Genomic DNA, 21,844 nt, shown 5'->3' on the forward strand with positions numbered 1-21,844 from the left:
GTACAACAGTTCTCAAACTCACCAAGGAGTCTCTCCCTTTATGTAAAGGATAGATACAATAGCAGATACGTTCTGGTAAGAGAATCCGGTTCATTTATTAATTTCCAGTCTTGTGAACCAATATTCTGAATGGTTATTTGATTTTCATTAAATTCAAAAATTTAGTTTTGTTTTCTCGGTTCCCCATGACAGCACTACGGAGAGAGGGGATCCGCCCTTCAGGGACAGGAAACCTACAGATAAAAGGGCGGTACCTCTCCCTCGCATCAGTTGGTTTCCTGTCCCTGACGGGGAACCTCTTTTTGGCAGTACCTGTAAGAAGAAGACGCCGTATCCAAGGACCGGGACCGGACGGTCGGGTTCCGGCAGCGAGGAGGCTCCTGCCGCGGCTTGTCCGGCACCCGAAGCCGCCACCGCTGGAACCGACAGGTTCTTCAGGGTGTGCGGGGGAGAGGCCGCCGCCAGACTCCGAGGGGGGAAGGGGCGCTGGCACCCGGAGCTCCTGTGCCGGCCTCTGCACGCTCCGGGTGCAGAAAGATGGCCGCCGCTCCGGAAATGCGGCGTTAACTTCCGGGTCATCTCCGCGCGCATGCGCGGTGATCTCTCCTCTCCCTGGGATGTGCGCAGGACCGGAAGTGCGGCAGAACGCCGGGGGTGGCGCCGGATTTAAAAAGGGAGATGGTGCACACATAGTTGTCGCACTATCTTCCTTTAACTATGGAGGACAGCGATCCACAACAGCTGCAACCCAGGCAGCAGCACCATAAGAAAGTGGACCCCAAAAGCTCCAGAAGAAGTGGATCAAGCAGTCGGTCCACACAGCGCAGCAGATCTGCTGCAAGGACAAACTCCCCTCCTCAAGAGGCTCCGCTGCCAGACCCGGGCCCTCCTCCAGAACCGGTACCTGCCTCCACATCCGAATGGTGAGTGATCTCCGTGAAAGTGTACATTTTTTATAATGGGGCTTCCTCTTCTCCCTTACTAGGGTAAGAAGAGCTTGGAGAAAAAGAAAAACAGTGTCTGCCCCACCTGTAGCAAAGCTTTGCCGGTAACCTGGAGAAAAAAGCTTTGTAGATCTTGCATTCAGCGTTTATTATGTGAAGAAACCCCTGACTTCGCATCTGAACTTAAAACTATAATTAGATCTGAAGTTCAGAATGCCCTGTTATCTTCCAAAAAAGGGAAGGAAAAGGTGAAGGACACGGTATATTCCCACTCTGCCCGATCCTCGTCTGAGGACGTGGACTCTAACGATTCCAAATCCTCCCTATCTTCCTCTGATGAAGATTCGGGCCGTCATTGCTTCCCACTAGAGGAAGTGGACGCTTTAGTAAAAGCCGTCAGAGCCACTATGGGGGTTGAGGATCCCAGACCCGATAAAACGGCTCAAGATATAATGTTCGGAGGTCTGGGACAAAAAAAGCGGAGAGCTTTTCCGTTAAATTCCAATGTCCAGACACTGATCAAAAAAGAATGGGAAAAACCGGACAGGAGAAATTCTTCAGTACCCTCGCTTAAAAGAAAGTATCCCTTCGATGACGAGGCGTCCACTTCTTGGGACAAGGCTCCAAAATTGGACGTAGCAGTAGCCAAAGCCTCGAAAAAATTTGCGCTCCCGTTTGAGGATATGGGTACCCTCAAAGACCCCTTAGACAAGAAAGCGGATACCTTTCTTAAAGGGGCATGGGAATCGGCTGGGGGTAGCTTGAGACCTGCAGTCGCAGTGACCTGCACCTCCAGGTCTTTGATGGTGTGGGTTGACCAGCTGGAAAGCCAGATTAAGGACGGGTCACCCAGAAATAAATTGCTTGACTCAATCCCTGCAATTAGGGCAGCAGCAGCGTTCCTAGCGGACTCCTCAGCGGACTCGGTACGTTTAACATCTAAGGCCGCTGCCCTCTCCAACGCAGCTAGAAGGACCCTATGGCTTAAGAGCTGGCCAGGGGATCTCCAGACAAAGTTGAAATTGTGTTCTATCCCATGTGAGGGAAATTTCTTATTTGGGGAAACCCTGGATGACATCCTCCAGAAAGCAGGGGACAAAAAGAAGGGGTTTCCAAATCTGGGCCAGCCCCATTTAAACAGTCCTTTCGGAACCGTAAATTTTTCCGTCGAAGACCTCCCAGAGAACAGAATAAATGGGAAGAAGGGAGGAGACGAGATTTGGCAATACCTCCCGTGATAAAAAACCCTCCAAATGACATTCTCCCTACGGTGGGGGGAAGGCTCACCTCATTTCTTCCTGCCTGGGAAAAAATATCCAACAACACCTGGATTTTGAGACTCATACAATCTGGTCTAAAAATAGATTTCATTTCCCACCCCCCCTGAAATTACGTAGTGACAAAAACGAGGTCTTCGGCAGCAGAACAAGCGGCGTTAGAGAAAGAAATTATTTCCCTACTGGAGAAAGCCGTAATTCGGGAGATCTCTCCTCAAGAAATGGAGGAAGAGTTTTTCTCCCCTCTGTTTCTAGTACCGAAACCCGATGGGTCCTTTCGGACAATCATAAACTTAAGAAACTTAAACAATTATGTAACAAACCACAAATTCAAAATGGAAACAATAAAATCTACAATAAAAATTCTTTTTCCAAATTGCTACATGGTTGTGATAGACCTGACCGACGCATATTACCATGTGCCCATCCACGAACATTCTCAAAAATTTCTCAGGATGGCGGTGTCTATAAAGGGGAAAATAAGGAACTTCCAGTACAGGACCCTCCCGTTCGGGATCTCTATTGCTCCGCGGATATTCACAAAAATAGTAGCGGAGATGATGGCCCACATAAGGGAACAAAACATTATCATAGTCCCTTACTTGGACGATTTTCTTATTGCCAGCGACTCGGCTCAAAGTTGCAGAGAACAGAGAGACCGAGTATTGACTATTCTAACGGACTTGGGTTGGCTCATAAATACAAAAAAATCAAAGTTGGAACCCTCTCAAGTACAGGAGTTCCTAGGGCTGACGTTAGACTCCCAGGTTCAAGAATGCCGACTCCTGGGCCCCAAAAAAGACAATATATTAACCATGATAGCACAAACACTACAAAACCCTTCCATGACTTTAAGGAGGGCAATGTCACTGCTGGGCTCTCTATCTTCATGCCTGCCGGCGATACCCTTCGCACAATTCCACACAAGGGAGCTTCAGTGGCACATACTAGAATGGCAGTTAATATTAAAAAACAATTTGGAAAGCAGGGTCATTCTAAATTCCTCCGTTATTCATTCCCTTCTCTGGTGGGGAAAGAACCAGAATATCTCAAAAGGGATTCCTTGGGTACCAAAAATATCTCGGGTGATAACAACCGATGCGAGTCCCAGGGGGTGGGGGGCCCACATGGAAGACAGAGTGGCTCAGGGCAACTGGTCAATTCAGGAACTGTCAGCATCCTCAAATCAAAAAGAACTCTGGGCGGTGCATCGTGCTCTTCTATCATTCCTTACCTACATTCGGGGACATCATGTCCGAATCTTCTCGGACAACATAGTGACAGTAGCCTATATAAATCACCAGGGAGGAACAAGGTCTCGGTCACTGATGAATTCCTCCGCCAAAATTATCAGCCTTGCAGAAACAAATCTACTATCCCTATCTGCACTACATATTCAAGGTTCAAAAAACGAGAAAGCAGATTACTTGAGTCGAACCCAGTTGAAACAAGGCGAGTGGTCCCTGAATCAGTCTGTCTACAACCAGATCACGAGAATGTGGGGAACCCCAACAATAGACTTGTTCGCCAATTGCAAAAACAAAAAAGTAAGCAAATTTTGTTCTCTAAGCCCGGAAGGGAATCCCCAGGCTCTGGATGCCTTTCTGATTCCATGGACACACAAACTGACATACGCTTTTCCACCAACCATTCTGATTCCGGCAGTCATTCGGAAAGTCAGGACAAAACAAAAATGATCCTTATTGCCCCATTCTGGCCAAAAAGGACATGGTTTTCCTGGCTAAGGATGCTATCGGTTTCAGACCCATGGGTTCTACCGAATTTGCCAGACCTACTTCAGCAAGGACCGATCTTCCACCCACAGGAGACGAATTTGCATTTGACAGCCTGGCTTTTGAACGGGAACTATTAATAAAAAGAGGCTTTTCAGACAACTTGGTTGCAACATTATTAAAATGTAGAAAACCTATTACTACTAAAATATATGGGAAAACATGGAAAAAATTCTTGTCTGTATCCAAAGTTAAAATCCAGGAGGGACCTTCAATTAATAAAATACTTGAGTTCCTACAAAAAGGTCTGGAACAGGGGTTAGCGGTCAGTACTCTTAAAGTGCAGATAGCAGCCCTGGGTGCACTCTATAACCAGAATATTGCAGCCAACCCATGGATAATAAGATTCATTAAAGCGGTAACAAGAGCAAAACCTGTAGTTACCCAAAAAATGGCCCCATGGGACTTAAATTTAGTCCTCTCAGCATTATCTGGTCCTCCATTTGAACCCATAGACATGATTCCCATTAAAATACTATCTCTTAAGACCATTCTTCTGGTAGCCTTAACATCTGCGCGCAGGATAAGCGACATTCAAGCCCTGTCCTCTAACCCTCCCTTTACAAAAATAATGGATGATAGTCACTCTAAGACCTGACCCGGCCTATTTGCCAAAAGTGGCGTCAAAATTCCATAGGTCACAGGAAATATCCCTGCCGTCCTTCTGCCCGAACCCTAGAAATGAGAAAGAGCAGAACTTCCATAATCTAGATGTCAGAAGATGCCTAGTCCAATACCTAGATTCCACCAGGGAGTATAGGAAGGAAGGCTCTTTGTTTGTCTGTTTTTAGGGTCCTAGAAAAGGATTCCGGGCATCTAAAGGTACCTTGGCAAGGTGGATAAAAGAGGCAATAGCGTTGGCATATTCATCCACGGGGAATGCGATCCCGGACGGTATAAGAGCGCATTCCACAAGGGCAGTAGCTACCTCATGGGCTGAGAGGTCAGAGGTATCAATAGAACAGATCTGTAAGGCGGCCACCTGGTCATCACCGTCAACCTTTTTTAGGCACTATAGATTAAATCTAGCCTCTGTGTCTGACTTGACCTTCGGTCGAAGGGTTCTTGAGGCGGTGGTCCCTCCCTAAGCTTAGTCTCTGCAATTCTCTCCGTAGTGCTGTCATGGGGGACCGAGAAAGTCATAGTTACTCACCGATAACGGTGTTTCTCGGAGCCCATGACAGCACTCGCTTATTCCCTCCCATCACGAGTGCGGTGAGCACCTTTAATTACATATGATTTATATAGTTTATATATTACAATTTAGGCACGGGGTTCCTTTTTTTTTTTTAAGAAATGTTATAATATGGTATTTTCTCTGTTGTAAACTAACCTGGAGGTCCTCCGATGCTCTGTAAACCAACTGATGCGAGGGAGAGGTACCGCCCTTTTATCTGTAGGTTTCCTGTCCCTGAAGGTCGGATCCCCTCTCTCCGTAGTGCTGTCATGGGCTCCGAGAAACACCGTTATCGGTGAGTAACTATGACTTTTTTTTTTAATGGGGAATGTCTGACATATGCCACTGTAAACTACACAGTAGCGTTCATCCTCGTACAGCAGGGAATATTTCCAGTATATACCTTTTTGATGTACCTGAAAGATTAGTTGTTAAAGGGTACCAGTCATGTCCCAGACACTATCACCCTGCACTTACAGAATTAATTTGGTTCCAATACTGTCTGTCTGCCTTACGGAAAGCACGGTTAACAGAAAAAATGAACTTTGTCTCCTGGGAGCTGTCTGGTTTCTCAGTCATAGGAGTGACCGGAACGGCTTCAGTACATTCATTTGTGTGAAAAAACTGTTTGCCCCCTTCCAGATTATCTATTCTTTTGCATGTTTGTCGCACTTAAATGTTTCAGATCACCAAACAAATTTAAATATTAGGCAAAGATAATACAAGTAAACACAAAATTCAGTTTTTAAATGAAGGCCTTTATTATTAAGGGAAAAAGAAATCGAAACCTACAGGGCCCTGTGTGAAAAAGTGATCGTTCTCTAAACCTAATTACTTGTTGGGCTACTCTTAGCAGCCCTACAATCAAACGTTTGCAGTAACTGGCAATGAGTATTTTACAATGCTCTGGAGGAATCTTGGCCACTCATCTTTGCAGAATTGTTGTAATTCAGCCACATTGGATAATGAATCGCCTTTTTAAGGTCCTGCCACAGCATCTCAATCGGATTAAGGTCAGGACTTTGACTAGGCTACTCCAAAGTCTTAATTTTCTTTTTACCAGGATGGTCCCTCATGACAGCACGACAGGAGGTAGTCCTACTCATCCTCTAGGGACAGGAAACGCACAAGAGGATAAAAGCGCCTTTCATCTCACCCTCAGTGTTTTTCCTGTCCTTAGCAGGGCACAGGAAGAGAAGCGCAGGAGCCCGAAGAAATGTATCTGAGCTCAGTGGGATCGAAGCAGACTGATCTCTTCCCTTTCAGCTGTCAAGAGGCTCTGAGGCTGATACTTCACTGGGCTGGGGTCCCTCAGCCTGTCGGTAGAGCAGGACGGAGCTCCCAACAATGCCGCTTCCCTCTCTGGAGGGCTCTTGGCGCCACGTTGCTGCACCTCCAGCGCACATACTAGTGTGCTTTCCAGCATGGAGCGCAGTTCCGGTTTAAAGAGACACTTCCGATCGGGGTGGTGCAGCGTGCGTTCCAGCCAGGAACACAAGGAAAGGCTATGGGGGTAATATGAAGGTCACCTGGACAAGGTAAGACCCTACAAAAGGGGTACTAACAGAGTGGTGTGGTGTGCACAGTCTGAGGCATGGATATTAATCCTGCACACAAGCACCAGCCGAGCAGTACTTGTCCATTGTAAGTAAAACCCATAGCGTCCACTTTGATTTATTTCATGGTGTACCACTTTAATTTAAAGAGCACAAATTTCCCATCTTTTAAATAGGTCACAGGGTCTCCCTTAGGATCAGATTCCTCTTCCCGGAAAGGACCTAGAAAATGCCAGACATGCAATATGAAGCTCGCATAATCATAAAAAGCAGTTATGTACAGAGTGTATTGCGAAGTTCCTGAAGGACAAACGTACTTCCTATCAGATATGCAGGCCATGATTAGGAAAAGGTCCAGAACACCGTCACCAATCTCGTACCTACAAAGCCATCCCAGCGTACCTCCCGTCATAAGAGAGCCAGATACTATTCAGAGGAGGACGTTGAAGGGGAGGAAGAAAGTATTCCCCAAATGCCTTCTGAGGAGAGGAAAAAGTATTTATCTCATCTGAAAATACGGATGATCTGTTGAGAGCTGTAAGAGCTACCATTAAGGTCGAGGAGGCTCAAGTGTCTCACACGATTCAGGATGAAATATTTGGAGGGCTGAGGACACAAATAATTTGTTTCCGGTCAACCAACATATTAAGGCAATGATCCTGGAAGAATGGGAAGATACAGAGAATTGTCTGGTCATTGACAGAGACTTTAAAGCCCGTCTCCCCTTTGATCCAGAGGAAGTCAAGATATGGGAAGAAATCCCAAAAGTGGACATCCCTATCGCCAAGGTCGCAAAAATGATCTCCATACCTTTTGAATATTCTTCCTGCCTGCGGGATGCCATGGACAGGAAGCCGGAGGGACTATTAAGGAGGAGTTGGTAGTCTTTGGCAGCCGTCATTAAGGCTAATATAGCCACCACCTCGGTAGCCAGGTCCATGTGTATTTGGATAGATGAGCTAAACTCCCAATTGAAATCTAACGCCCCTAGAGAGGTTATGTTAGAGTCCCTCCCTATGCTGAAAATGGTGACCCAATTTATGGCGAATGCTTCATCTGAATCCGTAAGATTCGCAACTAGGAGTAATGTACTATCTAACTCAGTGCGTCTGGCCATCTGGCTTAAAATGTGGTCGGGGGACAGCCAAAGAACAGACTCTGCTCCATCCCTTTCTCAGGCACAGATCTTCGGTCCAGTGCTAGTTGACTTCTTAGGGCCTCTGATGACAAAAAGGGATTCCCGGAAGAAAGAACAAAAAAATTCTATTCCTTTCATAGGCCCAGTCAGTCCCACAGGCGATACTTTAAAGGGAAGAGGAATACAGGAAGTAGGAGTTACCCAAAGGTAGATCCACCCAGTTTTCTTCTGGCCTACTGGGGAGATCTTGACGCCAGGAAGATAGGAGGGACACTGCAGTTTTTTCTGGAAAGGTGGCAGTCCATTACAGACAATACTGCGCCCCATAGGTTAAGGGTACAGGATAGACTTCTCCCATCTCCCTCCTCAACGGTTTTGCACCACCAAACCCCAGTCACTCTCCACTTCAAAAAGACTATGGGTGGGTGTCAGGAGCCTCTTAGAAATAGGAGCATTCGATCAAGTACCCATTTCAGAGATAGGTCGGGGTGACTTCTCCCTTTTCTCCATAAAAAAAAAAGCCTTCGGGCAAATGGAGACCATAAAGTCATGCATTCAGTTGATAGGGGAGGACTCCTCCATGTGCACTTTAGATATGAGATTCATACTATCGCGTGCTAATCCACCCAGACCACCGCCAGTTTCTGAGGTTTGCACTGGAACATCAGGGATCAATCCACCATTTCCAGATTACATGTCTACCATTCGGCCTGTCCTCAGCCCCTCTTATCTTTATGAAGGTAATTACAGAAGTGGCAGCTTTCCTGAGGTAGAAGGGAATTATTGTGGTTCTGTGACTACCCTCCTCAGTCAGCAGCTGGCCCAGACTATCGAGAACATAGCCTGGGATGGCGTGTCAACTGGGAAAAGTCTGACTTGCGACCAGGTCCTCAGAAGGTGTTCTTAGCAGTCCTCCTTTATTCCCTTTACAGGATGTCTTCCCTGCCCCTCATAAAGCAGGAAGAGAGCAGAGGCAAGATCCAGGCATTGCAGAGGAAGAAGATAGTTTCCATCAGGTATGCCATGAGGGTCCTAGGCCTTATGACATCCTGCATTTTTAAGCGTACGGTGAAGTCAGGTCCACTCAAGACATCGGCAAGGAAAAATCCTGTCAGTCTGGAACAGACATCCATCCGGCCTAGACAGGAAGATATGAACAGATAGCTGAACATTCTTTTTCAGGATTTTTTTTTTTTAGATGGCAGAATACATGGTTCCGTTTACCACAGCAAGTCTTCCAGGTCCTGAAGCAGCAAAACAGCCTCAGAACATTAAACTACTACCACCATATTTTACTGTTGGTATGATGTTTCTTTTCTGAAATGCTGTGTTACTTCAACACCAGATGTAATAGGACATACACATTTTAAAAAGTTCAACTTTTTGTCTCCTCAGTCCACAGAGAGTATTCTCCCAAAAGTCTTTGGGTCATCAAGATGTTTTCTGGCAAAATTGAGACAAGCCTTTATGTTTTTCCATGGCCATGCAGGCCATTTTTGCCCAGTCTCTCTCTTATGGTGGAGTCATGAACACTGACCTTAACTGCGGTTCTTTTTGATGTTGTTGTGAGGTCTTTTGTGTACTATTGGATGAGTCATTGCTGTGCTCTTGGAGTAATTTTGATTGGCCACTCCTGGGAAGGTTCACCACTGTTCCACGTTTTTGCCATTTGTGGATAATGGCTCTAACTGTGGTATGATGATGATGACGACAGTCTCCCGTTTTGAAGCAGTAGTGGATGATGAGATATGGAGCCTGAAATTCAAAAGTTCAAAACATTGTTCTCTTTTGCTTGTTGGTGTAATTTGTGCTTTATATTTATGATTTTTTTGGGACAGCTTCTGGCTGTTATCTCTATGACTTGTTTTCTCCTATGCCAGCATTCCAGATTGCATGTCACACCCTTCCCACAGTCACATGCTTACTTTGGTGGCAGGTGCACCGCCGTGTGACAACTAGGTTCTTGCCAGGGCAGGAAGCACCTGGGTGATGGCGGTAGGAGAATACCGGTCCTAGTCATTTGTCTATCAAGCTTTAAAGAAAGTGTTATGAAACAAAAAATAAACCTCTTCTGTCCCCTGACTATACAGAGCTGATTCTCCGGCTAACCTCCTTGTCTTTGGTTGTACTCATTCTGTGCAAGCCATTTGTAAATGGCAGTGGTCACAAGACATGTTGCTGGCATCGTGGCTCTGTGTTGTGTGGTGATGTCAGTGAAGTACAGAACATGTCCGCTGCAGCCACGACGTGCAGTCTGTCTTGAGTCAGTCTTGAGCATAAAGTCCAGGAGGACTGTTCTAGCATCAGTGCTGGATCATCAGGGAAAGGAATGCTGTGTAGTTTCTTTTTTTGTTCTATAACCTTTGCTGCTGTTTTAATGTATCTATTTTACACTAGTCTTCATAAAAAATACACCTTTCTAAGTGAGCGTGGAGGCCACATTTTCAGCTCTATCTTTCTTACTTTTTTTTTTTTTTTTTTTGAGTAGACCATTCTAGAAGACCACTTTTCAGTTTTGGAAGTGCGGGGAGGGTCATCTCATAAGAGGTTTCACAGCATCATTCATTTTCACTCAGTATAGAAAATGACTAACACCTTCTGTGACCTATGCAAGAGGTCATCCATATAATGTTTTTATTTTTTTTATTTTTCAGGACAGAACATATGCACAAGGAGGTGGAAAGGGAAGCCAACGTTAAAGCTACTGAAAAAAGAACATCATCGGAGCACAAAGGTATGTCACAAAAACACCTGCACCCAGGCAGGTCAGGAGATCCCAGTTTTAGATGAAAGTCCCAGAACTTATCCTGTGAACGTACTATGAATTTCCAGTGTGGGACTGACTATGCCTTATGTGGTATAAGTTATGAAAACTATTTAGGTTATGTGTCTAACTAAAATAGGGCATATGGACAGAGGTTATTTTTCTGAGACAACCCCTTTAATAGTCTGTTCTATCTTCAGAATATATCTAAGCAAAGCCAGGTTTGATGTTTAAAATATTTATCGCCCCTTGCAATTCCTAATTCCCACACTGTCCCATAAAATTATGTTTTGGTGTGAAAATTGACCTTCTTAAAGAGGATCTGTCACTTAACTTTTCTGACCTAAAAACTAGGGATGAGTGAACCCGAACTGGAAAGTTCCGGGGTTCATATCAGACTTGTGTCCGGTATCGGACCCCGAACACCGGCTACTTACTGTATGTCCAGCTTCCTGTTCGGGTCCGGAAGTCTAATAAATCTTGTTAAAAGGCTGCAGCACAGCCAGTCAACGAGTTTTAAGGCTGTGGAACTACCGGCTCCATCACAGCCATGCCAAGTAATGATTGTGATTTGCCAGCGCACCTTCCAGCTTCCAAACTTATTAATATCAGCCAGTAGCTGTCTAATTTGCCTTAGCTGGTTATTAAAAATAGGGGTGACCGTAAAAAAAATTGTGGGGTCCTTCCTATTTTTAATAACCAGCTAAGACAAAGGAGACAGCTGCGGCTGATATTAATAGGCTGGGAAGGGCCATGAATATTGGCCCCCTCACAGTCTATAAATACAGTTCTCAACCACCCCAAAAATGGCGCATCCATTAGATTTCTGGTGCTTAGCCTCAGCTCTTTCTGTTTGCCCTGGTGTGTTGGAAAAAATAGGGTAATGGTTTTGGGGTTGATGTCAGCTTTTGTAATATCTGCTGCCATCAAGCCCAGGAGTAAGTAATGGAGAGGCATCTATTGCACCCCTATTACCAATCCTGTAAGTTTAACAAAGAAAAGTCCTTAATTTGCACAAAGCACCCTTCCTCTTTTACCCATATATTACCTTTAAAAAATCAAATAATCCAAAGGTGTCTGCCATAAATCCATCCCACTGAGCAGTGACCTCAGTAATGTGACCGCTCACCACAGCACCTGGCACACACTGACAGTAGTGTGTGAATCCGGCTGCTGAGCTGGTCTTATGCTGGGAAAGGGCCCAATATCCATAGACCTTCCCAGCCTATTCATATCAGCAGGGTAAAATAAAATCCATCTCACTGTCCGTGATTGCATCTTGAGTGTTTTCATAGACTGGAAGTACCTTGTCAAGGTGTGGAAAATGTAAAAATGAAGAGACTCCAGCTCCACGAACTGTGATTCTTTATTTACATAAGCAATTCGGAGGACAAACACAGTCAACGATACAAAATCACATGACATGTATCAACACGTTTCAGGTGTTTGCGTACCCTTAATCATGAATCATAAGCATCTTTATGATTAAGGGTGCACAGACACCTGAAATACGATGATGCGAGTCATGTGAATTTGTATCACTGACTGTGTATGTCCTCCGAATTGCTTATGTGAATAAAGAATCACAGTTCGTGGAGCTGCAGTCTCTTCGTTTTGTATTCGTATCAGCCCCGAGCTGTCTAGTTTGCCTTAGCTGGTTATTAAAAACTAGATCGTAGCCCGATTCTAACGCATCGGGTATTCTAGAATATGTATGTAGTTTATTTATGAAGATTTTAGAATAATACATTGAATACACAGGTGTAATAGTTATAGGGGATAACTCAGGAGACTCTTTGCGTGGAACAAGACAACTACAGGACACAGTTTTATAAGTGGTAAAGTCTATATTATCATATGGTGATTCAAACAGGTGCAGAGAGAAACTCAAGTCCACAACACTTGGTGCAAATATCAAATGCAGCTCAGCAGTCTATAGGAAACTTCAGAGGAAAATGCAATCACGCAGAAAGTCTATGAAGCACAGTTATTCTTGAGGATACTTGACACGAATAAGTCCTTGCTTAGTCCAAAACACAGATAGATATGCTTATAAGGCAGTTCAAATAATTTCTTAGCTCAACCAGGGAGGTCTGGGTAATAGTCTCAGGTTCTTGCAGAGCAGCAACAGCTTACATGTCCAGCAAATGCAGATGGAAGTAAACACGAGCAGCAGATGAAGGAGGATTACTGGAACTGGTGTATGCAGCAGGAACTCAGAGCAGAGTAGCAGGATAACCCCACAGGTTCACAAGAGCAGGTATATAGCCAGGGAGTCACCAGAGGTCAGGAGCTGGATGCAAGGCTGAATACTCTAGCACAGACTGAAGGCTGGGGTGGAGTTTTATAGCAGGAAGACACAGTGCACATGAGACGAAAGACGCCATCTTGGAAAAGGGCAGTAATGCACAAAAAGGTAATAAAAAATGTTCAGAGTCCTGACAACAGGAGTTGGCCAACCGCGACCAATTAGTGAAGCGTGGTTCAACTCCCGTGCCAATTCGCGGCCGGACTGTGCCTGTCGCTGATTGTTCGCGGCCGGCCACGTAGTATATATCACAGCCACGTAGTATATAACAGTCCACGTAGTAAATAGCACAGCCACGTAGTATATAGCACAGCCGCGTAGTATATAGCACAGCCCACGGAGTATATAGCACAGCCACGTAGTATATAACACAGCCCACGGAGTATATAGCACAGCCCACGGAGTGTATAACAGCCCACATAGCATATAACACAGCAACGTAGTATATAGCACACGCCACGTAGTATATAGCACAACCCACGTAGTATATAGCACAGCCCACGTAGTATATAACAGCCCATGTAGTGTATAACACAGCCACGTAGTATATAGCACAGCCCACGTTGTATATAGCACAGCCACGTAGTATATTGCACAGCCCACGTAGTATATTGCACAGCCCACGTCCCACGTAGTATATAGCACCGCCCACGTAGTATATTGCACAGCCCATGTCCCACGTAGTATATTGCACAGCCCACGTAGTATATTGCACAGGCACGTAGTATATTGCACAGCCCACGTAGTATATTGCACAGCCCACGTAGTATATTGCACAGCCCACGTAGTATATTGCACATTCCCCTTCTTGAAGAAGTATATACGCGAAACGCGCGTCAAGGGGTCTCAGCAAGAGGACCTATACCTTATTTGCTGCATAGGCAGCATCAATAGTAAAAAGTTGGTCACACAGGGTTAATAGCAGCGATAACGGAGTGCATTACACCACGGCATAACGCGGTCCGTTACCGCTGCCACTAACCCTATGTGAGCGCTGACTGGAGGGGAGTATGGAGCGGGCGCCGGGCACTGACTGCGGGGAGCAAGGAGCGGCCATTTTGCCGCCGGACTGTGCCCGTCGCTGATTGGTCATAGCTGTTTTGCCGCGACCAATCAGCGACATGGGATTTCCGTTACAGACAGACAGACAGAAAGACGGAAGTGACCCTTAGACAATTATATAGTAGATAGGGGGGAGGCCATATCATTTTTTTTTTTTTTTTTGGGGCCACCCCATTTTAAATAACCAGCAAAGCAGGCAGCTGGGGACTGATATTAATAGGCTGGGAAAGTTCATGGATATTTGCCCCTTCCCAGCCTAATAAGACCAGCTCTCAGACATCCTAGAAATGGCGCATACATTAGATTTGACAATTCTGGCACTTAGCTTTGGCTCTTAACGATTTCCCTGGTGTTGTGGCAATAGGGGTAATAGTTTATGAGTTTATGGGGTTGATGTCAGCTTTGTAATATCAGCTGACATTCAGCCTATATGTTAGTAATGGAGAGGCGTCCATCATTACTAACTGAGTAAGTTAAAAGTAAAAAAAAATACACACACACACAGGAAAATAGATTTTATTTGATTATACTCCCCGTCACATTCCCTGGTTTACCCATTTATTTAAAAAAAATATATATGTATGTATATATATATATATATATATATATATATATATATATATATATATATATATATATATATATCTCTATATCTCTGACAACATCCAACTAGGTTTCACATAATCAACCAATTTTTTCGCTGGCGATCTGTAACGTCATCACCCCTGAGCCATGACTGCAAGAACAAGGCTGCAGAGGTTATTCGAGGTAATTTCTTATGGGTGATGATGTTACGCCTGTGAGAAATGACCGCGAATAACCTCTGCAGACTTGCTCTCGTTGTACTGGCTCACAGTGATGATGAGACCGTGAGAACAAGACTGCAAAGGTTACTCGTGGTGGCTTCCAGCTGCTGGAATACATGGAGGCTGTGAACTAAGGTTACATAGGGTGTGTATTTTTCTGTAAATAAATGAAAAAAAAATGAAGTGGGTTTCCCCCTATGTTTAATAACCAGCCAAGGGAAAGCAGACAGCTGAGGGCTGGTGTTATTATTCTGCGAAGAGGCCAATAACCTGTCATCGCATTTACTGGTTATTAACAACAGCTAAGAACTGTGCTAGCCATACTGACATCAGCGCTCGTCACAGCACCCAGATTCACACACTACTGTTGGTAGCATGTGAAAGGACTTTTCGCTGTGTGTGTCTTTCTACTATGTGACAGCTGACATCATTCCCCAAAACCATTACCCCGCTTGCTAACCCAGCATGGTAAGTGGGAAGTGCCGAGACTAAGCTCCAGAATTGACTCCTCTAACGGAAGTGCCATTTCTGAGGCCGCTGAGGGCTGGTGATATTAGTCTGGGAGGGGGCCAATATCCATGGCCCTTTCCCAACTTACTATCAGCCTGCAGCTGTCTGTTTAGCCTTTGTTGATTATTAAATATAGGGGGAACCCAACGTAATTTTTTTTTTTGGGGGGTCACCTCATTTTAATAACCAGTAAAGGCAACACAGACAGTTGCAAGCTGATATTAATGGCCTGGGGAAGCTTCATGGATATTGGCCTTTTCCCAAAATAATAACACCAGCTTTCTGCTTTCCCTCAGCTGGATATTGGTAAAAGGGGATTATTTTTCTTTTATTTCTTCGATCAATACATGTACAGTAGCACAAAAGCACATACTGCACTAATTATATGTCACGTATATATTTCTTACTGTGCACAGGCGTCGGTTGGTGAATACTTTGACCAGCGTCGCCTGCTGTCGTTGCTATCAGCGAGTCTAGGCGTATTATGTTGAGAGTAGTAGTCATCAGGTGACGCCTGACCGGCGGTAAACTTTTCATCGGGCACAGCCACTGGTTCACACGCTGTCCTCTGTGTGACAGCATGTGAACCCGCAGCGGTCCACGATACCCAGCATCTGTGGCTGGTGGTGACTTTAGTATTGTTACCGCCTGTCAGAGCCAGTGTTTCCAACATTGTCACACTGATGACACTGTAGGAACCAACGGAAGTTCGGGCCCCCCCATTCACTTGAATGGGGTTCGGTAGAAAGATTGGCTACTGTTCTGGTAACCAAACTGAACTTAAAAAAAAAAAAAGTTAGGCCAAACCCAGACGGACATGAACATCCAGGGGTCTGCTCATCCCTACTAAAGACTATTGAAATCCTTGAAATGGAAATAATTATGTATCTAAGTAGGTACCGTATATACCAGTGATCCCAAACTCCAGTCCTCACGGACCCCACGGGTCATGTTTTCAGGATTTCCTTAGTATTGTGCAAGTAGTGGAAGTATCATCAAGGCATCAGGAGTTGTCTCACCTGTGCAACACTATGGAAGTCCTGAAAACATGACCCGTGGGGTCCGTGAAGACTGGAGTTTGGGAAATACTGGTATATACTCTAGTATAAGCCGAGATTTTCAGCCCATTTTTTTAGGCTGAAAGTGCGCCTCTCGGCTTATACTCGAGTCATTGTCCCAGGGGGTCGGCGGGGGAGGGGAGTGGCAGGAGTGGCGGCTGTCACATCATACTCACCTGCTCCCAGCGCAGTCTCTGCACTTCCCTGCTTCTCCGATGGTCTCCGGCACCTGCAGCTCTTCCTGTGTTCAGCGGTCATGTGGTACCGCTCATTAAAGTAATGAATATGGACACGACTCCACTCCCATAGGCGTGGAGCGCATATTCATTACTTTAATGAGCTGTACAATGTTACCACTGAACACAGGAACAAGCTGCCGGTGCGCGCTGGAGACCATTGGAGAAGCAGGGACATTCAGAGAGACCGTGCCGGGAGGGGGTGAGTATGACAGGGGAGGGTGAGCCATGCGATATTCACCTGTCCCCGTTCCAGCGCCGCGCTGACTTACGCACCCTCTAGCTGTGATTTTCCTGTCAGAGGGCGCGATGACGTGTTTAGTGCACGCCCTCTGCCTGAACAGTCACTGCAGAAAGTCAGAAGACACAGCGGTGCGCCGGTGTCCCCGCCTGCTCAGGCCCCCGGCACTTGGCGCCCAGCGATGAGATGAGTTTGTCTTTTTTTTGTTTGTTTCATCACAGCAGCAGCAGCATACGGGGCATATTATTCTATGGAGCATCTTATGGGGCCATCAACCTTTGTGCAGCATTCTATGGGGCATAGTATTCTATGGAGCATCTTATGGGGCCCATCATGAACTTTATGGAGCATTATGGGGCTCCTGATTCAATATGGATATTGAAAAACACTTCTCCTACTGATGTCTCAATTAATTTTACTTTTATTGGTATCTATTTTTATTTTTGGATTTTACCAGTAGCTGCTGCATTCCCCACCCTAGGCTTATACTCGAGTCGGCTTTTACTTGAGTATATACGGTATGTTCAGTTAAAGGGAATTTGCTATTTAATCTGAGAGTAGCATAATATATGGCAAGTGAGCCTAATTCCAATGATCACTTAGTTTACTGGGTGCAGCAGTTGTGACACAGAGCTCTTAGATGCAGCATTAAGCAGAGCTGAAAAGCTAAACCCCACCTACACCAGGCTCCCTATGTACATTTACACCTATAGAGAGAGTGAATGAACACTATGATACAGATATATAAAAAATATCAAATGTTATCAAGATAGATAGAATACAGGAAAGATAACAGAAATAACTGTCATCAAAAAATCACAACTTAGTATGGACATCAAAACATAAACCATGAAAGGCAGCAGTAGCCCAATATATCATGGGTATAAGGTGTAAAAGATATAGAAGTACCATATTGCCCAAAAATTTGATAACCTTTAATATTCCAAGGCAGTACTAAGAGACACATATTACCAACCCATATGAACTGGTCAATACAAGATTAATATTGTAATTGCTATAGTAGCCACCATTTACCGTATATACTCGAGTATAAGCCGAGATTTTCAGCCCACTTTTTTGGGCTGAAAGTGACCCTCTCGGCTTATACTCGAGTCAGTGTCGGTGTGGGGTCGGCGGGTGAGGGGGAGCAGCGGCTGTCACATACTCACCTGTTCCTGGCGCTGTCCCTGCATCTCCGATGGTCTCCGGGCAGCTCTTCCTGTGTTCAGCGGTCACGTGGTACCGCTCATTAAAGTCATGAATATGCACGCATATTCATGACTGTAATGTGCGGTACGTGACCGCTGATGCTCCCGGAGACCATCTGACAGTGAGACCTGCTCCCGGCGGGGTCCCTGGCAGCGTAAGTATATCAGGGGAGGGGGAGCATTGCGCGATAGTCACCTGTCCCCCGTTCCATCGCTGCGCGCTGCTCTGTCTTCCGTCCTCTGGCTGTGACTGTTCAGGTCAGAGGGTGCGATGACGCGATTAGTGTGCGTGCCGCCCTCTGCCTGAACAGTCAGTGCGGAGGATGGAAGACAGAGCAGCGCGCAGCGATGGAAGGTGACTATCGCAAGTGCCGGGGGCCTGGGCGAAGAGAGGTGAGTATGTGATTTTTTTTTTAATTTTAATCGCAGCACCAGCATATGGGGCATGATGTGTGGAGCATCTCATGGGGCCCCTAATGTGTGGAGCATCTCATGGGGCCCCTAATGTGTGGAGCATCTCATGGGGCCCCTAATGTGTGGAGCATCTCATGGGGCCCCTAATGTGTGGAGCATCTCATGGGGCCCCTAATGTGTGGAGCATCTCATGGGGCCCCTAATGTGTGGAGCATCTCATGTGGCCTTTAATGTGTGGAGCATCTCATGTGGCCCCTAATGTGTGGTGGAGCATCTCATGTGGCCCCTAATGTGTGGAGCATCTCATGGGGCCCCTAATGTGTGGAGCATCTTATGGGGCCATCAACCTTTATGCAGCATTGTATGGGGCAAATGTGTCTATGGAGCATCTTATGGGGCCATTATTAACCTTTGTGCAGGATTATATGGGGCGTATTTTGTATGGAGCATCTTATGCCCTTCATGATCTGTATGGAGCATTATATGGGGCTCCTGATTCAATATGGATATTCAATAACCCGTAACCTACTGATATCTCAATTAATTTTACTTTTCTTGGTATCTATTTTTATTTTTGACATTTACCGGTAGCTGCTGCATTTTCCACCCTAGGCTTATACTCGAGTCATTAAGTTTTCCCAGTTTTTTTGTGGCAAAATTAGGGGGGTCAGCTTATACTCGGGTTGTCTTATACTCGAGTATATACGGTATATGAAAATCACATTTCACATTAGGTATATGTGTATTGCTGTATAGTTGTAACATATTCAGTCTATGAAGCCTATAATAGATTACCTGTGGCCATAATGGACAAAAAAGACCAGTTGCTGCACAAATCGATGCACGTTTCACTGATGTGTTTTGCTTCATGGGTTCGCTCCAGTAAAATAAATATTCTCCAATCTGTGACATTAAACATTTTGATGGTGCTTGGTGTCACTGAAGTGGGCTTAAAAAAAATAAGTACATTTTTGTTCTGTTACTCGTTATGCCAACGTTTTTGCAGCAATTTAAACTTTTACCCCAAATTTCTGCCAAAAACTCTTTGAATTGGAGCCGTTATGTGTACACTTTTGACTTTGGTAAATCAGTTTTTTAATTATTCAGTTTGTTCAATTTTACTTAAATCCAACAGAACAGACTCGGGAAACCTCGTTGAATACTGCCTGCAGGGATGTCAGCAATACACCTATTTCTCCACAAAAAGACCTCAACTTTGGAGTGATGAACAATAGCAGTGAAGAAGGAAGCTCAAATGTATCAAAAGCAGCTGATGTTGAATGTGTGAGTAGCCATATGTCTGTCTCAGGCAGGTAATTGTGAAGACACATATTTAGATGAAATATCTAATAGTATTGGTGACATGCATGAAAATTGAAAATTTTTTTTTAAAAAAAATGTTGCTTTTTTTACCCTTTGAAAGTCACTCTTAGGCTATGTTCACACTTTGCGTTTTTGCAGTGTTTTTTTTTTTATATGCAAATTTTAACCCCTTTCTGCCAGCTGACGGAATAGTACGTCAGCTGGCAGATCCCCTGCTTTGAGGTGGGCTCCGGCGGTGAGCCCACCTCAAAGCCGCAACATGTAAGCTGTTTTGTACAGCCCGCGCCCATTAACTAGTTAAATGCCGCCGTCAAGCACTGGCAGCGGCATTTAACTAGCGCGGCCGCGAAGTGCTCGCACCGCTGACCCCCGTCACATGATCGGGGGTCAGCGGTGCATTGCCATAACAACCAGAGGTCTCCTTGAGACCTCTATGGTTGTTGATGGCCGATTGCTTTGAGCGCCACCCTGTGGTCGGCGTTCAGAGTACACCTGCATTTCTGCTACATAGAGGTGATCTGTACTTTATCTCTATGTAGCAGAGATGATCGAGTTGTGCATGCTTCTAGCCTCCTATGGAGGCTATTGAAGCATGCCAACATTTAAAAAAAAAAAAAGTGTTTAAAAATATAAAAAATATATAAAAGTTCAAATCACTCCCCTTTCGCCCCAATCAAAATAAAACAATTAAAAAAAAATCAAACCTACACATATTTGGTATCGCCGCGTTCAGAATCGCCCGATCTATCAATAAAAACAAAGGATTAACCTGACCGCTAAATGGCGCAGCAAGAAAAAAAATCAAAACGCCAACATTACGTTTTTTTGGTCGCCGCAACGTATCTACACCAAAATGGTATCATTAAAAACGCCAGCTTGGCACGCAAAAAGTAAGCCCTCACCTGACCCCAGATCACGAAAATTGGAGACGCTTCGGGTATCAGAAAATCGCACAAATTTATTTTTTTTTTTTAGCAAACTTTGGAATTTTTTTTCACCACTTAGATAAAAAATAACCTAGACATGTTAGGTGTCTATGAACTCATAATGACCTGGAGAATCATAATGGCCTGGAGAATCATAATGGCAGGTTAGTTTTACCATTTGGTGAACCTAGCAAAAAAGCCAAACAAAAAACAAGTGTGAGATTGCACTTTTTTTGCAATTTCATCACGCAATTTTTTTTCCCGTTTTCTGTTACACGGCATGGTAAAACCAATGGTATCGTTCAAAAGTACATCTCGTCCCGCAAAAAATAAGCCCTCACATGGCCATATTGACGGAAAAATAAAAAAGTTATGGCTCTGGGAAGGAGGGGAGCGAAAAAACGGAAAAAGCTCCGGGGGTGAAGTGGTTAAGCTGCTTTTTACAGTGCCAGCAAAGGCTATGAGATTTCAGAAATCTCATGTACGCACATTTTGTTTTTTTTCTGACTGATTTGGAAAACTGCCTGGTTTTTGAAAACTGCAGCATGTCACTTTTTTCAGCGTTTTTGCAGTGTTTTTTCACCCATAGAAAAAAAAATGAGTAAGTTCAAAAAAGCAGCAAAAATGCAGGAATTAGGTTTTGCTGTGTTTTGGTGCAAAAAAGTAAAGGAAGTTGCATCGTGATTTTTTTGTGGGGCACTAAAGTTTATCAGCGTGCACAAGAGACAACAAAAACGCAGTAAAACCTGTTTTGGTTTTTTTTTTTGTATTTTTGTAGCAGCTTCGAGAAGGTTTTGCATGCAGGAAAAAACCCCGCAACTTGTGAACATAGTCTTAACCCCTTAGTGACAAAGCCAATTTGGTACTTAATGACCAAGCTAATTTTTACAATTCTGACCACTGTCATTTTATGAAGTTATAGCTCTGGAATGCTTCAACGGATCCCACTGATTCTGAGATTGTTTTTTCGTGACATATTGTGCTTCCTGTTAATGGTAAAATTTCTTCGATATGACTTGTTTATTTTTGAAAAAATGGAAATTTGGCAAAAATTTTGAACATTTTGCAATTTTCAACCTTTTAGTTTTTGTACCCTTAAATTA

At 44.6% G+C, this 21,844-nt stretch overlaps 1 protein-coding gene across 2 annotated transcripts in view; it reads left to right on the forward strand.

The window, feature by feature from the left end:
* Window positions 1-21,844, forward strand: part of SENP7 (SUMO specific peptidase 7) — a 168,080-nt gene that overhangs the window by 23,927 nt on the left and 122,309 nt on the right. For both annotated transcript variants that reach the window (XM_077296735.1, XM_077296736.1), the window contains exons 5-6: window positions 10,540-10,619; window positions 19,628-19,776. In XM_077296735.1, the coding sequence (XP_077152850.1) occupies window positions 10,540-10,619; window positions 19,628-19,776 (229 nt within the window). The remainder of the gene's footprint in view (window positions 1-10,539; window positions 10,620-19,627; window positions 19,777-21,844) is intronic.

Source organism: Ranitomeya variabilis, chromosome 3 (assembly GCF_051348905.1).
Source record: "Ranitomeya variabilis isolate aRanVar5 chromosome 3, aRanVar5.hap1, whole genome shotgun sequence".
Lineage (NCBI taxonomy): Eukaryota > Metazoa > Chordata > Amphibia > Anura > Dendrobatidae > Ranitomeya > Ranitomeya variabilis.